We start from the raw sequence: 22,500 nt of genomic DNA, 5'->3' as shown, positions 1-22,500 counted from the left end.
GGCTTGCCTCCTCTTATCAAATGGCACAACTATTTCAGCTTAGAAGGTTGTCGTGAGGTTACAATGAAAAAGTATAATGACTTTAAACAAGGATTCAACTTGATAAAAATACAAAATACTGCCTTTATTAAAAATGAGGCAGAGATGAATAAGGAGGGAATTTTGTCCCAGTTAACTATTTATTCCATTTAAACTACTCAAAGTCCAGTTGCCCCAATAATTAATAATTTTCACTTCCCCAAAACCCCAAGCAAGGTGCACTGTCATTCTCACCTGCGGGACCTATGTTTCCCATTCCAATGCCTTTATTCAGGTGATTGGCATCAATGGGTTGCCCTCCTGGTCCTAACCCCATGCCAATACCACCAAGGCCATCTGGAAGGAAAAGAGAAAGAAGTTTAGTTTTCCCCTATTTAGCAAACCTTGGCCCTCAAAGGAAAAGAGTCTTTGTTCAGTGAGTTGCAGCTATCCACTCCAGCCTACCCACCCCCACCCACCAGTGACCCCAGGGCCCAATGCAAAATTCAACATCAGCACATTTGGAAACAGAACCTTGTTCTGGCGTTTGGGATATGTGTGTATACAACAAAGGCGGCTGAAAACCAACACAGGGGAAAGTTAACAACCCCCACACTAACATTCTTGAGAGCCTATTTGTTTCACTAACCCATGGACTGAGAACTGATCAAAAAAGGTGACTCAAGACATCAGGTGGAAAGCAGCACAAATGTGCCCAATCCCTAGTAGCCCAAAGGACGTTTCTCATGAAAAAACACGTTACAAACCAGCCAATCAACATCCTGGATGTACGCTACTCTCTGAATCTGGGTGGTTTTAGTAACAATGAACCTAATGTATGTATTCAAAGAACCTATCTTCCTTCCCCCGAAGCTTCCTAACCCACAACTGGATACCCAGCCCACACTCAACTCCATGCTCTACCAACACAAACAGGGACACAGAAATATACAGGCTGGTCTCTGGAAACAGCCAAAAGAGCTGACACTTGCAATATTTGGGGTAACCACCATCTGAGGCTTAAACTACAACCAGGTAAGGTTTCAAAAATTATTATTATTAGTATTTTTTTTTTTGAGACGGAGTCTCGCGCTGTGTCACCCAGGCTGGAGTGCAGTGGCGCGATCTCGGCTCACTGCAAGCTCCGCCTCCCGGGTTTACGCCATTCTCCTGCCTCAGCCTCCGAGTAGCTGGGACTACAGGCGCCCGCCACCTCGCCCGGCTAGTTTTTTGTATTTTTTTATTTTTAGTAGAGACGGGGTTTCACCATGTTAGCCAGGATGGTCTCGATCTCCTGACCTCGTGATCCACCCGTCTCGGCCTCCCAAAGTGGTGGGATTACAGGCTTGAGCCACCGCGCCCGGCGGTTTCAAAAATTATAACAAGGCCAGGCGCGATGCCTCACACCTGAAATCCCAGCACCTTGGGAGGCCAAGGCAGGTGGATCACCTGAGGTCAGGAGTTCGAGACCATCCTGGCCAACATGGCGAAACCCCATCTCTACTAAAAATACAAACATTAGCCTGGCATGGTGGCGCACACCCATAATCGCAGCTACTCGGGAGGCTGACAGGAGAATCACTAGAACCCAGGAAATGGAGGTTGCAGCGAGCCAAGACCACGCCACTGCACTCCAGCCTGGGTAACAGAGTGAAACTCCATCAAAAAGAAAGAAAGAAAAAGAAAAAGAAGGAAGGAAGGAAAGGAAGGAAAGAAAGGAAAGAAAGAAAACAAAATTCATTTAAAAAGTAAATAAAACCTGCCACTACTTCCCAGGCGTTTAACCTGATTAACATTCCATCTTTAATTGCATAGCAACAGCAGCAAGAGATCACCAAGGTTACTTACTCCCCAAAACACTGAAGGCTTCCTTTGAAGTCAAGCCTCTGAAATGGCTGGGAGACCAAGAGCCATGGCTCCCTGGAGCAGTGTGCTCCACCTCCTGATCCAAAACAAGAGTCAACAAGAGCCACTACCACGGTCCAGGGTGACCGCTGCTCAGATGAGCACACAGACAATTTATTTGGGAAATGAGCATGTTATGTCCAGGAAATGTAATCCTTCTCTAACTAATGTTGACTTTCAACAGATGAGCCTTCTCATGAAGTCACAGATTTCCCTTCAAGATACATCTGTCATGCTGCCTTAATGCTATGCTGCAAAGGTGCTCTGGCCTGGGCTCCCATCCAGCTCAGTGAGTGAGTAGGGCCCTCAGCTTGAGCTGCTGCTCCAGACCAGGCCCCCTCAACCCACCTGGTGCAGGTCCCCGCAGCACAGCACACACAGGCCTCTCACCCTCACCCATCTTCCTTCTCCAGGAGGGCTTTACCTGTGCCAGTGACTCCCTGAAATGTCCCACTGCTGTCTGCACTCAGGTTCTGGCTTCCCGTCTCCGGCTTACGTAGGACTCTGCACTAATATTTGCCACTTCTACCTACGTGGTGGCCCATCAACTAGCCTTCCCTGTCACAAGACAGATTTTCACCTGGGTGTCACAAATAGCCGACCCCTTTCCCCTCTGCATAGAAATTATTTGTTCAAGACACTTCACATACCATAAAACTCACTCAAAGTATTCAGTGGTTTTTAGTATATTGAGATAGGCAACTATCACTAGCATTTAATTCCAGAATATTTTCATCACCCAAAAGAGAAATCCAACCTTATTAGCAGTCCCGTCCCCACTTACTCCTTCCTGGCCACAGGCAACCACTAATCTACTTTCTGCCTTTATACATTTATCTATGTGGAGCATTTCCTGTAGATGAAATCAAGGTTCATCCACACCGCAGCATGTGTCTGTCATCCTGCTGCAAACAACTGTGTACGAATTTCTGTGTAGATGTCTAGTGTGCACTGCTAGTGCACATGGGACTAACCAATATCTTCTGAATTAGAGTGCAGCCTGGTTTTCATTCCCTTCACAGGTTCTGATTCTTCCCTCCCCAGGACACTTTCAAAATGCCTAACCACATCCTCTACATTGTGGTATTACAATCCTAGGATTAACACGAGGTAATCCTAACAATATCCTCAAATTGTGAATCTCTGCTCATTTCTCGCCCTGAAAAATCTATAGAAAAGAATTGGCCAAGAGAACTGAGGGCTAACCTGGCACAGGTTCAAGTGAAACTTTATGGTAATTTTCTGTTTCTTAGTATAACTCAAATTCAAACTCTCAGCCCTAATCACTGAAACACTTACGGGGAAGTTGTTGTGGACGCTCAGGAGGGAAGAAATCTCCTTTTGGTAAGGCCCTCTCATCCTGAAAGAGAAAGAAAACGAATAAATCTCAGTATCCAGTGCAGCAGTGTTTGCCACAGCCGAAGACTGAAATGGCCCCCCCATCAAGAGAGGACTGGCTAAACACATTATCCACGCCATGGAGTAATATGCAAGAGTGGAAAGGTATGTGGAGCGTGCTTCCTATTTTATGTCAAGGTGAAGGATCAAAAGACATATGGATATTATCGTGGGGGATAATGGGGACCTGGGCAAGAAGTCCAAGTAGGACTCACACTATCTTCACGCTATCTTTTCATGCTTTTTGACTTTTGAGTCACATGAATCTATCATCTATTCAAAAAACTTAACTACTCTATTTACAGTAATGAAAAAATTGCTTTATAGTTTCTTTTATCTTTTTCCTGAATTTGAGCCCCGACTAGATTGCCCCCAGCATGTTCCAGTCATGCCTGTAGTAATTATTATCTTTGGCACAGCCACGGTAGAGCAAATGTTTATTAAGACTGAAATGCTCCAACAGACCTTTAAGAGCTGTCTGAATCAATGACTTAATTATGTTCACAAAAGATTTGATGCTAACCAAACATTATACTGTAATACTCTGAAAAACTGGAACCCCACATACATAACTATTCTTTGAAACAGATCACTTGCTCAACCAGGATACCCAGGTGACTACCTGTATGTGCCATGAACAGTCAACTGTGCAAAAGGAAAAATATCTAATGCAGTCAAGAGTTGCCATGAACAAAATGTTTTTTTTTTTTTTTTTTTGAGACTGAATCTCACTCTGTTGCCCAGGCTGGAGTGCAGTGGCACGATCTTGGCTCACTGCAACCTCCTCCTCCCAGATTCAAGTGATTCTCCTGCCTCAGCCTCCCAAGTAGCTGGGACTACAGGTGCGTGCCACCACGCCCAGCTAATTTTTGTATTTTCAGTAGAGACGGAGTTCCACCATGTTAGTCAGGCTGGTCTCAAACTCCTGACCTCATGATCTGCCCGCCTCAGCCTCCCAAAGTGCTGGGATTACAGGCATGAACCACCATGCCCGACCAGCAAAATGTTATTTCTCTCACAAATTCACTCAACATACTGCACCTTATTTAACTTAGACTAATCCATAAATATTTTATAGTGGATATGTGTACATTCTTATTAATTCCATGTTTTTGCTAGCCTTGAGTATATCACACAGAAAGATCCTACTGACTTACCATCTTGACGTGCATTGGTCTATCAAATAGCAGTTGGCCATTGAACATAGCTGGTATTACAATTAAGGCTATTTCTTGCAATTCTAAAAATGTGCACAAGAGAAATACAAAAAAAAAAAAAAAAGAGAGAGAGAAAGAAAGAAAGAAAAATACTCCAACTGCTACCAGTTCCTCTAAGTGATGAATTTATGAGCAATTTCAATTCTTCATTATACTTTCAACAATAAACATAAAAGGAACAATAAATAAAGCCGGCGGGGAGGACAAGACAACTTCCGCTTATTCCTCAGGTGTGAAGCTTCATTTGTAACCTTATAATTTCACCAAACCATCCTCTTAAGCAGTGGCATCAAGGTTCTCTGAATGTGGCCAATGGGCCAGGCATCTACCGCTATCTAAACTGAAGGACCATGCTTTCTGGATAAGACATGCCAAGACGGTCTCGTCTGAGTTGCATGAATGTGCTCCTGTGGGGTACTCTCCACGGGATTAAAACTCTAGGCTAAGCCTAGGGTCAAGGAGAAGTGTCCTCTTCCAAAATGATGTCTACTCACTGGAGAGAGTGAGTAATCCTATAAGGATGTATTACACATGAAATAACAACTCAGTTTCTCTCTAGTGGTGCATTCTTTGGGCTTCCTCCTTCAAACCTAGACTCTTCTGAAAACAGTAGAAAGACCACTCATGGGCATATGCCCATGTTCTAACCATCCCCTCTATCCACACTGTACTGAATCAACTCCACCCCCAAAGAACCTTTTTTTTTTTTTTTTTGAGACTGAGTCTCACTCTATCACCCAGGCTGGTGGAGTGCAGTGGCGCGATCTCGGCTCACTGCAACCTTCACCTCCCGGGTTCAAGCGACTCTTGTGCCTCAGCCTCCTGAGTAGCTGGGATTACAGGCATCCACCACTGCACCCAGCTAATTTTTGTATTTTTTACTAGAGGTAGGGTTTCACCATGTTGGCCAGGCTGGTCTCGAACTCCTGACCTCAAGTGATCTGCCCGCCTCGGTCTCCCAAAGTGCTGGGATTACAGGTTTGAGCCACCATGCCCGGTCCGGCCCTGAGAACCTTTTAATTCCACAGTAATGCATTCTCCCTAGTCACATAAAAAACATTAATACACAGTCACCTCTTCCTCACACAAACCTACATTACTAACACAGCAATTTAGGTCAAATTGTTCACAAGTTGAATTCCTGCAGAAGGATACATATAGCTTGCACAGCTTCAATGGACTGTTCAAAAGTTACAGTGCCTATTCCACGACTTTTTCCATCTTTATCTTCAAGAATGTCTGCTCGGACCACCACACCAGCCATACTAAATACTTCCTTCAGTTTCTTCCAGCCAACTTTATAATCCAGCTAATCGAGAAAGAACGGGGTAAAAACCTCAATGTAAACGTCTTAAGAAACACATTTTTACTACGTGAATGAGACATGCTTTGGTTGGAAAAAGTATTAGGAAATAATGTCACAAAAACTAATCAACTGCAATGGAAATTTAAAAATAGGATTATAAAGCCTGGCCTTCACTGTAAATAAACTGTACTTAAATATATGGTTTCTTTTCTCAGAAACTTAAGTCACCTCATACTTCAAATTAATACTCATTTTCTGAACATTTTTAAAAAATTGTTTCCCTGATAAGCTTTACCATACCCCACTCCACCCAACCTACTTTCTTCTAAAAATATCTCCCCTTGCAATGGTGGAGGTATCATTCACCCCAGACACAATAAGAGGAAGGTGTCAGTGCACTTCCACTCGTACACTCTTAGTCTGCACCAAAACTGCACAAAATAAACCAACGGAGAATGCAGACTCGGTTACTGCTTGTGGAAACACCTGCAAAACTCAGGAATCACAGCCCCAATGAGACCATGGTCAAGCTTGTGACTTAGGAATGCAGACAAAGTCTACCTATACGGCTGATTTTTAAAGAAATCAAGAACACAACCCTTCTCTATATTTTTCTTCTCAAATGTCAGAATTACTTTTATAACATATTGACAAGGCCATTTCATAAAGTTATTTTCTACTTTAGATGATGGTTCCGTTTACTTACATTTGCTACAAATACTGTGCTTCCAAGTCTTCCAGCCTGTAATGCATGGATAATCTCATTTGGGATGTTGGGATTATTTAGGATACTGGGTGGGATAGTAATCATTCCTGGGCCACCTGGTCCCATACCCATCCCACCAGTCGTAGCCATCACCTTTTGCATTGCTCTCCTGGCATGTTCACCATCAGGATCCTAAAACAAGCACAAATGGTGTTACGTTTGACCCAGTGACAACGCAAACCATGCTTGCACAGTAAATGATATTCTCAAGACTTAGAAACTGAAAGGTTGTTTGGAAAGCATCTCTCAAATCTATTAACAAGAAAGTCAAATGAACTCAACTACCAGCTTAGAAGAGTCCAGCTAAAGGAACAGGAAAGGAAGAAAAGGCATGAAATATAGCACTAAAAACATAGCTCTCAACTGAACTAAGTAAAAAAGAAAAGCAGGGTAGGGAAGGAAACATGATTAGCTGATATATGTAGAACTGCCAGACTGAAATTAGAGCTTCATGGGCTTGGTATAGCTGAATCTTACTAATTCATCAGTGGGGCTTTGTAATTTCTGCAAACCCCGTCAATGGCTTCCAGAAGTTTGAGAAACAGTTCTAGACCACACAAGCGCCCCCATCCTTCAAGTCCTTCAGGTGTTGGAGGCATGTGTGTGAGGGCTGCACAGTGACACAACATCTGGGAAGGTCTGTGAAGCTCTGTACTGACTCTCTTCTTCAACTCTCTGTCCTGTCATTTACCACCATCAGCACTAAAAAAGACACCATAACATGTGAGAGACCTTAGACCCTATGACGCTTCCCTCTCAATCTACTCATCTTCCTCCCCAAGAGAAGAGGTGAAAAGAAATCAAGAGGGATGTTTTTTTTGAGACGGAGCTTTGCTCTTGTTGCCCAGGCTGGAGTTCAATGGCGCAATCTCCGCTCACTGCAACCTCCGTCTCCTGGGTTCCAGCGATTCTCCTGCCTCAGCCTCCCAAGTAGATGGATTACAGGCACCCACCACCACACCCAGCTAATTTTTTGTATTTTTAGTAGAGACGGTGTTTCACCATGTTGGTCAGACTGGTCTCGAACTCATGACCTCAGATGATCCACCCAGCTCGGTCTCCCAAAGTGCTGGGGATTACAGGCGTGAGCCACTGCGCCCGGCCAAGAGGAATTTAATCAACAAAAAACCTTCTTCCTCGAGGAATATATTTGATTCAGATGAGATGTGAAAGCAGGTTTGAGGAATAACAAACTCACTTTATTTTTTATTTTTTAGACAGGGTCTCACTCTGTCACCCAGGCTGGAGTGCAATGGTGTGATTTCAGCTCACTGCAACCTCCATATCCTGGGCTCAAACGATCCTCCTGCCTCAGCCTCCCAAGTAGCTAGGACTACAGGCATGCGCCACCATGCCTGGCGAATTTTTGTATCTTTTGTAGAGATGAGGTTTCACCATGTTGCCCAGGCTGGAACAAACTCACTTTAAAAAAAAAGAAACAAGATGGGCCAACAAGAAGGTTTAGACAGAGTAAAACTTAATGGCACAAACCCACGGGCTCACAGTTTAAGAGTCCCTGAGACAACAAGGCCTCAGACAAATCACAGATGTTAGAAGGCGGTCAGCAGCCACCCAGGATCTGCTTGGCCACCACCCCAAAGTCCTTGCAGGGAATGGCCGCTGTAGGCTGTGACCGACACTCTTCATTAGAAACAACAGGCTGGCACTTGCTTTGTAAAATGCCGTCTGGGACCATGACCGTCTTTCCCTGTTCCAAAGTGGGATCACTCAACAATTACACACAGTATTCACAGTGTTAAGAGCTTACTTCTTTGACTTTCAGTGGTCTTCCACTCAGACTATGCTTGTTTAGGACTTCCGCAGCTTTTTTCATGCTCTCTTCCATCTTGAATTCAACAACACTATAGAGTTAAAAGGAAACGAGTCGAGTGAAACCAGTCCTACAAGTTAGAAGGCTCAAATACCAGTAAGTAACTAGACGATACTTACGCACATCCCTTTGGAGGAAGCCAGAGACCAGTCAGAAGAGCAAGGAAGGGGAAAAAGAAGAGAAAAAATAGTAAATACCAATGACAGTTACAAACCAATTAAAAATATGATTTATGTCACAAAGTCTTTTAAAATGAACCCTTCTAAGGGGAAGCTGACAGAAGTGCCTCGCCTCGCCTTCCTTGTTAAAAGCTGGGCTCCTTAATATCTCCTTCTCCTACGCATTACCAGCATTGCACTAGAGCTGCTGACGTTTAATAAGCAGACCTAAATTCAGGGTCTCCAAGAAATCACACCAACTTTAGATCTGCTTTCCTCTGTACTCAATCGAGTCCTTACCATATTCCTCCTAAATCCATCCCTTCCATAAGTTAAGTTCAACCTTTTGATTATTCTAAGCCATTCTATTGCACGACAGAAAATAGTTTATGTTCTCTTTAAACTAGGCCAATTTTGAACATTCAGGTTTTTAATATTTGGTTTACAATTTACTGGCACAAAGGCAACTTTTCGGAATCTTTGGTTCACACAACTTTCAAATTCAGCAAACAACCAAGAGTAACATTTTCTAGACAAGAACACACGTTTTACATTAATTATACCACCGCTAAAATTCCATGCATAATTCACACACAGCCAATTCCTCTGTTAACAAAGAGACAATGCTGCTATTGGTCCCCAGTTATCCAAATTGGGCATCCAAACAGAATACCAAAAAGCTCTTTGGCCAGCCATTTGGAAAAGCGGGACTCCCGTTTGCAAATCCCCTCCCACCCCACTCAAATGTTTGGCAAAATCAAACATAGCTACTGTAACATGAGCACTCACTGCCTTCCTGATTTCATTCGATTCCACGCCACCATACAGTTACATTTTTCATGTAGTAAATCCACAGAAGAAATTCTCTCAGACACTTACCCTTGACTTTCCTTCAGCGTCCATTAAGAGCTCCACGTATGTTACCTCACCAACTACAAATCAGTTTCCAGACGACACATAAACCAAGGGAGAAAAGCCAAGAAAACAATGGGAATTTAGAACAATCATCAGCAACCTTGTATGGAGCCTCTGCCTTATAAGAAAGCCCAGAAACACTCCATATTCTCTAAACCACCGAACTAGGCATTACAGGTGTGCAGTAAAAGTAGGTGAAAACACGTTAACAATATGTCCTTGATTTTCCTCCCACCACAAACAAGCTATTCCACAGATTTCCATATCAATTTCCCTGTCTGGAAGACTCATTCATGACTAGAGGCAATCCAAATCTATAGGAAAGAAGTCTGCGTGATTTACTTTTCTGGGGAAGGGAGGAAGTTTTACACATACACCCTCATTGGTGGCAAGTAGGTGAAATGCATACAAATTGCGATGCCATCGGGCTGAGCTCACATGCTATAAATACAAGGACGCACGTATGCGAAGGTATAAGCTCACAGGCACACACGGACGCAGGGCCAGCTTCACAGGTGAGCAACCCGTGCAATCGTACAGAGCCCCGCACTCGGGCGCCCTGAGCTTGGTTTAAGGCTGTTATTGCTGCTATGACATTCTTAGTTTTTTTAACAAGAGGGCCCTTGTTTTCGTTTTGTGTTGGGCCCCACAAATTTTATAGCTGGTCCTGCACACAGCAGTAGGCTCCGCATCTGTAGAGGCAGAATGTTTGAATATAATAAGATCACAAAACCAGAGCAGCATCTGGATTCTCTTCAGTGAATTAGGCCAGGCTTCATTCTTGCTGCTTTCTAAACCTCCCCATTAAAGGACACAAATAAATTCAAATTTAGGGCTCAGATTTTGTATTTAAACAGTTAAATAGACTCACATGATTCTAATCTACACAAAAGGGAAAACAAAGCATTTCGAAAGTTTCTGCAGATTTTCCTCAAGGTTTGGATTGCCAATTCATGACCACCATGACCAGATGTTAGAATCCATCAAGACAACCACCAAAATGGCTGCTGAACTTGAAGATGGCACACAGAAAACAAATGTGAAGTGTTACCCTGGAGAAAACTATCTCTAACCAGACTCTCCAAAGTCAAAAACTGGGCTTTTGTTGTCCTCTGGATCGGTTTGGTTTAGCAGTAAAAGGGTAAAAATAACCTGCTTAACGGCCTCAACAAGTCCTGCCTATTCCAATTCTTTTGTTCAAAGGACATTAAAATTATGAGGCTATAGGAAGAAAAAATTTTAATGAAAAACAAGATAAAATTACTTCACAAAAAATTTAAAGACCTGAAGGACATATTTATTAATGGCTCTGCACACTGGTTGAATGCAAGAAAGCCAAGTGTTCAAAGTTTACACGTAGAGCCTCACCCTCTTTGTCCTCTCCTGAAATGTTTCAGAACTAAACACACACTTTGCACAAAACAGGAGAGAGAATCATCAGTGCAAAGAAATGAAGAAGGAAATAGGAGGGATCAGTAAAATTTACTTTTGGAGTATGCACTCCTGTGGGGCAAACTGAAAAATGATCACAGCCAAGGGACAGCTGTACAAGGCAGCTTTATTTAACCCTTAAAAACCAAAGCAGTTCCAAAAATGCGGCCGCCCTGAGGCCATGTTAAAAGCCATTTGTTTCAAGAGCAGCAGCCATTCAAGGACCACCAACCCTTGTCTCCACTTTGATGAAAATGCCACATAATGTCAAAATAGTGACTGAAGAGGCCCCAAGTTTATTCCCTACCAGCTATGACTACCACCTAGTAACCTTTAAAAAAATAAAAGACTCACAATAATTAATTCAAGAGAGCTGCAACCATGTGGTCAAAATTCAAATCCTGTTGCATGGGAAGTTTCTAGTCTGTGTCCATAAGACATGTGATCAAAAAGCTGTAAGTGCAACCCAGAAACCAAGCAAATCCAAACCAAACTTTTTCCCATGGCCATAACCACTTTAACAAAAAGAGAGGTTTAGAAATTAGGACTTTTTCCACGTAACAGTCTAGTCTAGTAATAACACACCTGACTTCAATCCTTTGTATTAAAAATTTGCTTAAAACGTTCTCCCTCTTTTTACCTCAAATGGTATCATTGTTTAGCAGTCACCCAAGGGTCCAGCATCCGTAGTGCTGTTCCCGAGATAATCAGTAATGATTATGCTCCTCACAAACTCATAAAATTCCAACCTCTACCCTGAGAGACCACCAATTAAGTGTTAAGGGATCTGCAACAGCTGCTAATTCATACTTTCCTACAGGAAAATGAAGCCTTTAAAAGACCACCTCCCTTTTGGTTCTACAATAGCAAAGCAAAGATTTGTCTCATGTAGTCAGCACAACTATCAGCAAGAATGGGAGGGCAAAATTTGCCAAGTAAACACAGTCTGGTCACATTCCATGAAGTGAAGTTTAACGAGCAAACCATCCAGAGCAGATCACACAGTCAGGACTCAGGGGCAGAGGTGACAGCTTGGCAGTAGCAGTAGTCTTACAGAAACAGCACTCCCAGTTATTAATAAAAAATATGGTTGCTCCTCTCCCTGTGTAAACATGGATGGATTTCACAGAATCCTAAGAGTAGGCTGCTAAGACAAATTCTACTGCAGCCCAAAACATCAAAATATCGAAATGAAAAAACTAACACATTAAAAAATCTAACACCAAATGTTATCTACCTCTATTTAATATGCTCTAAGAAATCATTTTTGACCAACATTTAAGTGAAGTATTAAAAACACTGCCTCATTCTTAAAACACAGTAGGAGGATAAGCAGATAAGCAACCCAAAAAGAACTGAGGTGGTCTGTTGCAGCTACTGTGACCTCACTCTCCTGCACAAACCTTTACCAAAGTGAGTATTTGTTTTTGTGTTCCCATTTACTGTTCAAGTCTGAAAAAAAAAAAGAGGGAATGCAGAGGCCGAAGCTTCACTGAAGAGAATTCATATGTGATAAGGCCTATAATTTTTTTTTTCTTTTTAAACAGGGGTTGGCAGGGCTTGCAAGTCAGGCATGTTGTCAAACATTCTTCCGTTCATAACGGTCAATTCTCAGGCTGCCACTCTATTGGGGGAGCGGAGTGCACAGAACACATGCACACTCTTTAATACAAAGACACCTTGAAACATGTCAAAATAATTATTCTACACAACGACTTGGCTTACGGACATGTTAGGAAATGACAGAGCCCATGCTCCTCCTTAATTGCGTGGCAACAACAGAACGGTATTGCTTCCCTAACACTAGAGACCACACAGGGTAAGCCAGAAAGGCTGCACTGCTGGGGCTCAACGTAAGTATTCACACATATGAATGCTTTAGCATAACAGGCCTTTCTAAAATCCAGGCTGTGGCCGGGCCTGTAATCCTAGCACTTTGGGAGGCCAAGGCAAGAGGGTTACCTGGGGTCAGGAGTTCAAGACCAGCCTGGCCAACATGGTGAAACCCAGTCTCTACTAAAAATACAAAAATTAATTAAAAATACAAAAAAAATACAAAAATTGTGGTGGTAGGTGCCTATAATCCCAGCTACTTGGCAGGCTGGCACAGGAGAATCACTTGAACCCAGGGGACGGAGGTTGCAGTGAGCCAAGATCACGCCACTTCATTCCATCCTGGGAGAAAGAGCAAGACTCCATTTCAAAAACAAAATAAATAAAATGCAGGCTGCATTTCCAACAAAGGAAAATATGAAGGAGCAAGTAGACTGGGTAGGGATTTCATTTAAACTGAAAATACAGGTCTGCCTAATAGACCCACAATGCAAATTATCTCCAGGAGCCAAGATGGAGGCTTTCTATTGGACTACACTTGCCCTCTGGGCCTTAGTTTTCTGTCAGCTGCAATTTGAAATTTACTTAACGTGGTGCATTAAATACTAACGGAAGGATTAAGTGCTTAAAAGAAATCTTTGCTTACACAAGTTAAACTGACTGCTGCTAAACTTGGGATTGACTGAGGGTAAACTACATCCCCGACCTTCCTTCCTCAACCTGGGCTCTGTTTACTCATTGCAGGTGCAGCTCAGTCCTGCTCTGGTGGCACTGCCCCACCTGGGTGCTGCCGGCTGCCTGGTGAGGCCAGGAGAAGCAGCCCAGCAAGGAGCTTCCACCACTCACACAGGACTTGATGGTCTCAAACAAATGTAGCACAACACTAAGTTTAAAAGCCTAAGATCGCCTTTTCTCACAGAAATCTTTATTTTTTCCACCCAGTCCTTATGGTCAATCACTTTAAGTGCATATCCCTTTACCTGTCAGGATACAAACTGGGGAGCTGTAGCCTGTTAAGTCACTTTCAAAGGCATAAATGACCAGTTCACTTCCTATGTGGATTTTTAATAGGAAATCCTAGAATGCTGCTAAATGCTAAAACTAAAGCTGGAGAATATGCAGCTGGTATGAAAGATGGCAAAAGGATCAAGAGGGAGGGAGGAACATGTGAGACAATCTCCCCCAGGAGTATCCTTAGAAAAAAAAGCTCCCCTCTTGGCCTCTCAAAGCTAGCTACTTTAGTTCCGAGAGGCTGCAATTAGACAGTGCTACAACGACAGAAAATTTCAGTTGAGGACAACTAATTCTAGTTCTGTTCTACTCATTTCCTGAAACAAGGCTAAGATTCATCAGACCTTAAAATGTAGACTGATAAAGAGTGCTTAGATTACGACAGCCCAAATCTCTGTGTTTTGGAATTATTTTGAGACTAATACTTTTAGGGTTGTAAGTGCCTCTATCTGCTAGTTCTTCCTGTGTATAGTCTTCAAAACACTTAGAACTTATCGGCAACAGATTTCAAGTAAATATTTCAGATGTAAACTAACCACTTAAACATTTTTTGTATACCAAAACGCGAATAAAAATGTCTTTTTAAAAGCTCATAATAAGAAGAGTATTTCTTAAGGACTCATATGTATGTAAACACAGTAAATTTCTTTAGACCTCACATACTGAATATAAGCATTACCATAAAAAGATTACCTTTCTCTTATGAGTCACTTTACCCACAATCCTATACTGCTAATAATTTAATTAAACAGCAAAGTAATTAATTTAACCAGTACAGGGGAGCTCTAAACAAGAACATTTTAAGGCTCATTAAAAATAACTGATTTACTGCACACCTGTAATTCTAAATTACACCACCAAAAATACACTGAGAGGGCTGAGCCCGGGCATTCGTAGCAGTATGCCAGGGGAATATGAGAACCAGTTTGGAAGTATCCAAATCAACCACCAGGCTGGCTCCACACTTAAGAGTGCAAAATAGTGAATTGAGGTGAACTGCTTCTACATCCAGAAACACCATGGCTGCTGCTGCTACTACCAGCTTGAAGGTTTCCCAAACCGAATTACTGAATGGTAAAGCAGTAAAAATGTCACCTACTTTATCCAGCATGTCCCAAAACTGGTTCACACACTCCTAAAAATGAAAAAATAATTTGGCCTGCAATCTCTTACAAAATTCTAACAATTACATTTTCAAAGCCACATTCCTGGTTCTTGGAACTACTATACCTTATTATCAATGGAAATAGCAATTCAGCGGTTCAACCAAATCACGAGAACACAAATTTGGAGGTTATTCCAAAAGCTAATTCGAATGAGGCCCAACTGTACTGTACAGAAATTCTAAGCTTCTATTGAAGCAGCAGTCCCAAAAACCAAGAACACTGCATCTGGGATGCAGCATGACACGCCCTCAGACAAAAAGAAGAAACTGCACTCTTGCCCTAGGAGCAATGGCAGGAATGATTTGGCCGATCAAGGCAGGCACATCAATCTCACACCAAAACGTTTTTCCATCTGTGTTATCTGGAGAAATACCACGTGGGAGCAGCACGCGTGACTGTCTGGAGAGGTTCACAGTGCCTAGTGCTTCTTGCATGTCATGGTCAAAATAAGTGATGGGACAATGATGGCAGTGCCATTCATAATTTCAAAACCCAATGCAGGGAGCACCAGTACACATACCAAAATGGCCTATCCACGGGGCATCTCAGTCACTGAAATGTTAAATCATTTGACAAATCAAGCTCACATCTCTTTTCATAATGAATGCTCCAGAAAACCAATACCTTTCAGTCATGCAAAGACTCCATGAAGGGTAGTTTGAGTCTAGGTCGGGGTGGGGGCCTCAAGGCAATATACAAATTGTTCTCTACCACGGTGTTGTCTAAACCAGGGCTGAGCAGTCTCTTTAGTCCTAAGTGCCACCAGCAGGGCCAAGAATCAGTAAAGAAAGGAAGACGACAGCAGCACAGGAGGGAAGGAGGAGAGAGAGAGAGGACACCGCAGTGTGCACGGGGGTGAGGATCACAGAGGCAGGCCTCCTCGGGCCTCCTGGTGGCAGCAGAGCTTGGTTGCTTCCTCTGCCCTCGGCTGGAAGGTGGATACCTAGGCTATGACAATCCACATCCTAAGGCACCGCGTTACAAAGCAGATACCTTATTTTGAGCTCTCCAATGGCCAACCTACTCTATTTTTTTCCCAGAGGGGAAAAAGCCTAATAGTTAAAATACAGGCTAATGTTTTATAGTTTGGAATCTGAGGAGCAAAAGGTCCAGCTACCAAATTTTGATCCCAGGAAGACATTCACAAAATTTTAAACAAGCTATCTTCCTGTGAAACTTAAAAAGCTTAAAAAAAAGAAAGAAAAAAGAAAAAAAAAAAGAAAAAAGAAAAAAATAAAGAAAAGGAAAGAAAGGAAAAATCTCTCCCACCTAATGTGCAAAATTCAAAAAATTTCAACACAAAAAGGCTCCCCGGACGCCTAATCGAAGCCTTATTAACCATACTAAACCAGTAAAATCAACTGTAGGCCAAAGGACCATATAAACCATCCTGTTTGACACACAGGGGCATGACCACAAAACAAAACAAAACAAAACAAAACAAAACAAAACAAAACAAAAAAAAACACAAAACAAAAAAAACTGAGGTGGGGTAAGGGGGCTTCACGCTTAAGCCTGGAAAGAACATGCTCTACCCAGAGCCGCTTCCACTGACCAAAAATAACCAAGGAATTAGCCACAGAAAAGATGACACACCAACCTTCTCACCCTACTCAATCACCAGTACCATTACCTTTTTCTTTAACCAGGTCTTTAAGTGACTGCCATTTCACGTCAAAAGGTATGTTTGTAATGAAGGCTCTGTATCTTTTAGTTGGATTGGCATATGGCTCAAAGCGATTGCCTCCTCTTTTTATGTTTTTCTCCTTCCTCTTCTCATTCTGAGCAGGTCGTTCTCCTTCACTGAATTCAAAAGAGAAAAAAAGGTAAAGGGTTTATATGTCAGCACAATGTGAAAGACAATTATTTGATTTGCCAGGTTTACAATTCCACACAAAGTTACATATGACACAAGACTAGTACTGGACAGATGGGGTGGTTCACACCTGCAATCCTAGCACTTTGGGAGCCAAGAACGGGGGATCATTTAAGGCCAGGAGTTCAAGACTAGCCTGGGCAACACAGCAAGACCCTGTCTCTACAAAAAATACATATATATAAAACTTAGCCAGGTGTGGTGGCGCATTTGCACTCCCAGCTAGTAGGGAGGGTGAGATGGGAGGATCACTTAAACTCAGGAGTTCCAGGCACCAGCAAGCTATGATCATCCTACTGTACTCCAGCCTAGGGCAACAGAGCGAGACACTGTCTCAAAAAAAGCAAAGACAAGATTAATGTTGATTTTGAATTAAGACATTCAAACTAAAGGCTCCATGGGGCAAAATTCCCAAGGAAAAGTACACTTTCCTGGGCTTACAAAATACTCCTATGGAGAGTAACAGAGACAACGGTGAGGCCAACTCCCTGACCAAAGTGTGTTAATTCCAAGACAGAAACAGGAAAAGAGAAGGATGATTTCCAAGACTTCATGGAATGGAAATATGAGGTAGTACACACAGGCCCAACCAATTTTAGCTTCACAAATAAGTGTCTCTCATGGTGTTTTAAAAAAAAAAAAAAAAAAAAGAGGGGGGAAGCATAAAATGATGCAGCCACCATGGAAAACAGTTAGGTGGTCACTCAAAATTAAACACAGAATTACTGTGACCCAGCAATTCCACTGCTAGGTATATACCCAAAAGAATTAAAAGTAGGGACTCATACACGTATGCCAATGTTCATAGCAGCACTATTCATACAAGCCAAAAGGTAGAAACAACCCAAGGGTCTACCAAAAGATGAATGGAATAAACATGGAATATCCATGCAACGGGATGGATTTTTCAGCCACAAAAAGGAAGGCAATCCTAACAAAGGCTACAACATGCATGAACCTTGAGAGCATTATGCTCAGTGAAATAAGCCAGTCACTGAAGGCCAAATATTGTACGATTCCACTTATTAGATACCTATGATAAGCAAATACGTACACAGAAAGTAGAACAGAGGTTACCCGGGCCTAGGGGGAGGTAGCAATGGGAAGTTATTCAACACTGAGCACAGAATTTCATTTGGGATGAGAATAAAAGTTCTAGGAATGGGCAGAGGTGATTGCTGCAAAACACCATACTTCACTGCACACTTAAGATGGTTAAAATGGTCTATTTTATGTATATTTTAAGCACTTTTTAAAAATCCAAAAAGGTGGGAAAGAAACCACTCCCTATACAACCCTACTACTTTGAAGCGGGGAAACTCGAGTCTGAGCAACTCTGGGAGGAGGAAGACAGCATGCAAACAATCCTGCCTTTGGCAAAGAAGGGTGGCTGCTTTTCTGGCACGGCCTTCCCCCGTCGCACTCTTTACCTTTGTGTGTTAGGAGCCACCACACTGTAACACCAACCATCTCTAGGTAGCAGTCATCAGACTTGGAAGCCCGGGCACTGGTTGCCAGGGCTCTTCCCTCAGCTGCCAGCTCAAGCGCAACCCCTCTGACTACAGGGAGGCACAGATGAGAGCTGACCAGGAACAAGTGAGGAGCCAGAAGCCACCTCAAGTTTCTTAAGCAACTGAGCCTTGCACTTTTCTGCTTCCTGAGCCCTGTGTCCCGTCAGGGAGAATCCAGTGACTCCCAGACCACAGGCTCTACTGCAGAATTTGTGATCCATGATAAAACTGGAAACAAAAAAAAAGCCAAGACTACAGCATTAACGATTTAAAAAAGTATCTTTAACTGAAGAACTGATCTTTATTCTGGGATATAAATTTCCTCCATGGCAGAAAGGTAGTGTTTAAACACCAGATAGTAGCTGGAGAAGCTACTATTTTAAAATGTTATTTACTTGAGGCCAGGCACGGTGGTTCCCACCTATAATCCCAGCACTTTGGAAGGCTGAGGTAGGCGGATCACTCAAGGTCAGGAGTTCAAGACCAGCCTGGCCAACATGATGAAACCCCATCTCTACTAAAAATACAAAAATTAGCTGGGCGTGGTAGTACATGCCTGCAGTCCCAGCTCTCAGGAGGCTGAGGCAAGAGAATCGCTTGAACCTGGGGGACGGAGGTTGCAGTAAGCCGAGATCGCGCCATTGCACTCCAGCCTGAGTGACAGACAGAATGAGACTCCGTCTCAAAACAAACAAACAAAAAAAAGGATTCACTGGAGACCAGGTGTGGTGGTTCACACCTATAATCCCAGCACTTTCGGAGGTCAAGGCAGGAGAATCTTACTTAAGCCCAGGAGTTCGACACAGTAAGACCCTGTCTTTATTTTTTAAAATAATAATAATTATCTGAGTGTGGTGTCGTGTACCTGCAGTCCCAGCTACTCAGGAGGCTGAGCTAGGAGGATGGCTCGAGCCCAGGGAGTCAAGGTTGCAGTGAACTATGACTGCACCAGTGCACTCCAGCCTCGTTGACAAAGCAAGACTCTGTCTCAAAATTAGTGATGTATTTACTTGGAAAAACTTTAAAGTCAGAAACTTTGTGTAGTCCCCAAACACAAGAGTGCCAAGCGGTATCCCAGCAAACGTATCACTGGTGTGAGCTACACCCAACTTGACACAAGGTAAAACCAAGGAAAGCAGCTTTCTCTGTGATCTCAACTACACCAGTACACAATCAATAGGTTTCCCTTCCCACGGGCTGGCAGATAAGGTGATGTTATGGCAGCTCCAATCCCTAGATGCCTAGAACGCAACCTACCTGAGTACACAAAACTGGCTTCACACCACAAAGCAGGCCCCACAGGAGAACTACAACTGTTACCCAGGCCACTTGTCTACTCCAAAAGAAAAGTCCTTCACCAAAGTCTGCCAAACAAACTATCTGCCAAATCATCTCCTACTCTTTCCTGGAAAATGATGATGAAAGTGTTAGAAAAACTCATAAAACATAACACAATCTACACATCATGGTCCACCAGAGGATTCACAGATGGAAATGAATTTTAATATTGTTACTTTTGAAGTCCCAAATACTTTAAGATTTACAATAAAAAACATTCTGACACAGAGTCCATGATGAATATTTCCAGTCTGTTTTCACCAGACTGCTTAAACTCACCTATAAGCTACCAAATGTATAAATAACTAATTATAGCCAAAGCAGGTAACAAAGTGTCTAACCTATATTCCACAGGTGCATACTATGGCTACCAATCAACTACCCAATGTAACCACAGAAGCTGAGCATTTGGTTTGGGGTTAATCCACATCACATGACTCACCACTGAGAAAGCGGCTCTCACCATGCTTAATGGGCACAGCACCTCTGCAAACAAATCCTTCCCTGGCTAATCATTCCCTCTGAGAGGTTTCCTCAGTGAAGAGGTTAGAACTATCTCTTGTCATTTCCAGCTTTTAAAAAATTGACCCTTTTGGAAATCTACCACCACCAACTCAATTATTGATAGACTCGTAGAAAATGACCCTCAAAGAAATATCATTCAAGACACATATTCAAGCAGACTGGCCACGGTGGCTCATGCCTGTAGTCCCAGCAGTTTGGGAGGCTGAGGTGAGTTGAGTGCTTGAATCCAGGAGTCTGAAACCAGCCTGGGTAACATGGCAAAACCGTGTCCCTACAAAAAAATACAAAAAATTAGCCAGGCATGTTGGTGCACGACTGTGCCCAGCAACGCAGAAAGAAGACAGCCTGGCTCCAGGAGGTCAAGGGTACAGTGAGCCAAGACTGCACCACTCACTACACTCCAGCCTGGGTAACAGAGGGAGACCCTGTCTCAGCAAGGAAAGGGGAAGAGAAGGGGAGGGGAGGGGAGGGGAGAGACATATTCAAGTTTAGATTATGTCATGGTATAAAAGTAATGTCCTGAAAAGCTCTTTTTTTAACATGTCCAATCCTATTTTCTCACTATCTTCAGGATAAAATTAGGGGGATATTCTTCTCTAGTCCATGTATATGTATACATAAAAACTTAACTCTGCAAGTCTTTTTAACTTTTGGCTGGGCGCGGTGGCTCCCGCCTGTAATCCCAGCACTTTGGGAGGCTGAGGCGGGCAGACCACCTGAGGTCAGAAGTTCAAGACCAGCCTGGCCAACATGGTAGAAACCTGTCTCTACTAAAAATACAAAAATTAGGCCAGGCATGGTGGCTCACATCTGTAATCCCAGCACTTTGGGAGGCCGAGGCAGATGGATTATCTTAGGTCAGGAGTTTGAGACCAGCCTGGCCAACATGATCAAACCCTGTCTCTACTAAAAATACAAAAATTAGCTGGGCGTGGTAGCAGGCGCCTGTAATCCCAGCTACTCGAGAGGCTGAGGCAGGAGAATCGCTTGAACCCAGGAGGCGGAGGTTGAAATGAGCTGAGATTGTGCCAATGGACTCCAGCCTAGGCGACAAGAGTGAAACTCCGTCTCAAAAACAGAACAAAAACAAAAATTAGCCGGGCATGGTGGTGGGCGCCTGTAATCCCAGCTACTCGCTACTTGGGAGGCCAAGGCAGGAGAATCACTTGAAAGGGAGGCAGAGGTTGCAGTGAGCCAAGATCACGCCACTGCACTCCAGCCTGGGCAACAAAAACAAAACTCCATCTCAAAAAATAAAAATAAAAAATAAAAAAATAAATTAAAAATACAGTTAATGCCTGTAATCCCAGCACTTTGGGAGGCCAAGGTGGGTGGATCGCTTGAGCTCAGGAGTTCAAGAACAGCCTGGGCAACATGGTATAACCCCATCTCTACAAAATATTAGCTAGGCATGGTACCATCTGCCTGTAGTCCTATTTACTCAGAAGGCTGAGGTGGAAGGATCGCTTGAGCCCAGGAGCTGGAGTACACTGGCTCTGGCTGGCTTGTTTTAAAGCCTGAACAGCAGAAGGCTAGGAGTGAATCAGTGATCAGTACACTGCACTCCAGCCTGAGGGACAAGAGTGAAACTCCATCTCAAAAAAAAAAAACCAAACAACTAATAAAAAGATTGTGCCTCTAACCTGCAAAAGACTACCAAATAGTGACTGCCTACACTCTCTTAACGTCTTCATGCCGTTCCCATGCATGACACTCACTACTTTTGAAGTTTCTAAATCAAGGGTCGAGTGCAGTTTGAAACGGCAATCCCAATACCCTGAAATTGTGATCACATCTCCTGAGGGACAAGGACCCCTCTGCCCGCGTGAGAACCATCCCTTATATAAAGTGACTCATCACAGAAATCCCTTAAGTCCTGTGCTGCTCTAATGCATGTAAGGTGTGGAGAGCACTATTCACAGCACCATCCCAGCTCCAAGGCCACCACTGAACTACCCACATGACTCAAGCTCTTTCCGTCTCTAGTGCTTTACCAGCAAAACCAGCACAACCTGTATGCATGGTAGCTCAGAGGGACACTGTGACAATCAACAAAGAATGGCATAACAAAAAGCAGCTTATCTAGGGAAGTAGTACTGCATGTGGCTAAGAGCTAGGGTCACCATGTCGTCACTAGGCCTCGGTCCTATGGAGGTTACCACCTACACGCTTACAGCTTTAAAAGAGACTCTTGGCCGGGCGCGGTGGCTCAAGCCTGTAATCCCAGCACTTTGGGAGGCCAAGACGGGCGGATCACGAGGTCAGGAGATCGAGACCATCCTGGCTGACACGGTG

General features: G+C 43.2%; 1 protein-coding gene across 4 annotated transcripts in view; it reads right to left on the bottom strand.

Moving 5' to 3' along the window:
• HNRNPM (heterogeneous nuclear ribonucleoprotein M) overlaps positions 1 to 22,500 on the bottom strand; it is a 41,883-nt gene that overhangs the window by 14,824 nt on the left and 4,559 nt on the right. Inside the window, exons 2-11 of one of the 4 annotated variants that reach the window (XM_011966266.1) lie at positions 16,589 to 16,758; positions 9,479 to 9,531; positions 8,561 to 8,568; positions 8,379 to 8,472; positions 6,704 to 6,742; positions 6,551 to 6,586; positions 5,694 to 5,847; positions 4,479 to 4,528; positions 3,223 to 3,283; positions 274 to 375 (exon numbers count right to left, since the gene is read on the bottom strand). In XM_011966266.1, coding sequence (XP_011821656.1) covers positions 274 to 375; positions 3,223 to 3,283; positions 4,479 to 4,528; positions 5,694 to 5,847; positions 6,551 to 6,586; positions 6,704 to 6,742; positions 8,379 to 8,472; positions 8,561 to 8,568; positions 9,479 to 9,531; positions 16,589 to 16,758 — 767 coding nt within the window. Of the gene's footprint in view, positions 1 to 273; positions 376 to 3,222; positions 3,284 to 4,478; positions 4,529 to 5,693; positions 5,848 to 6,550; positions 6,743 to 8,378; positions 8,473 to 8,560; positions 8,569 to 9,478; positions 9,532 to 16,588; positions 16,759 to 22,500 lie in introns of all 4 variants that reach the window. The other 3 variants (XM_011966265.1, XM_011966267.1, XM_011966268.1) reach the window with 3 other exon arrangements.

The sequence above is a fragment of the Mandrillus leucophaeus genome, unplaced genomic scaffold (assembly GCF_000951045.1).
Source record: "Mandrillus leucophaeus isolate KB7577 unplaced genomic scaffold, Mleu.le_1.0 Scaffold751, whole genome shotgun sequence".
NCBI classification, from domain to species: domain Eukaryota; kingdom Metazoa; phylum Chordata; class Mammalia; order Primates; family Cercopithecidae; genus Mandrillus; species Mandrillus leucophaeus.
Note: the sequence above shows the minus strand (reverse complement) of the source record. Positions and strands in the feature narration are given on the sequence as shown.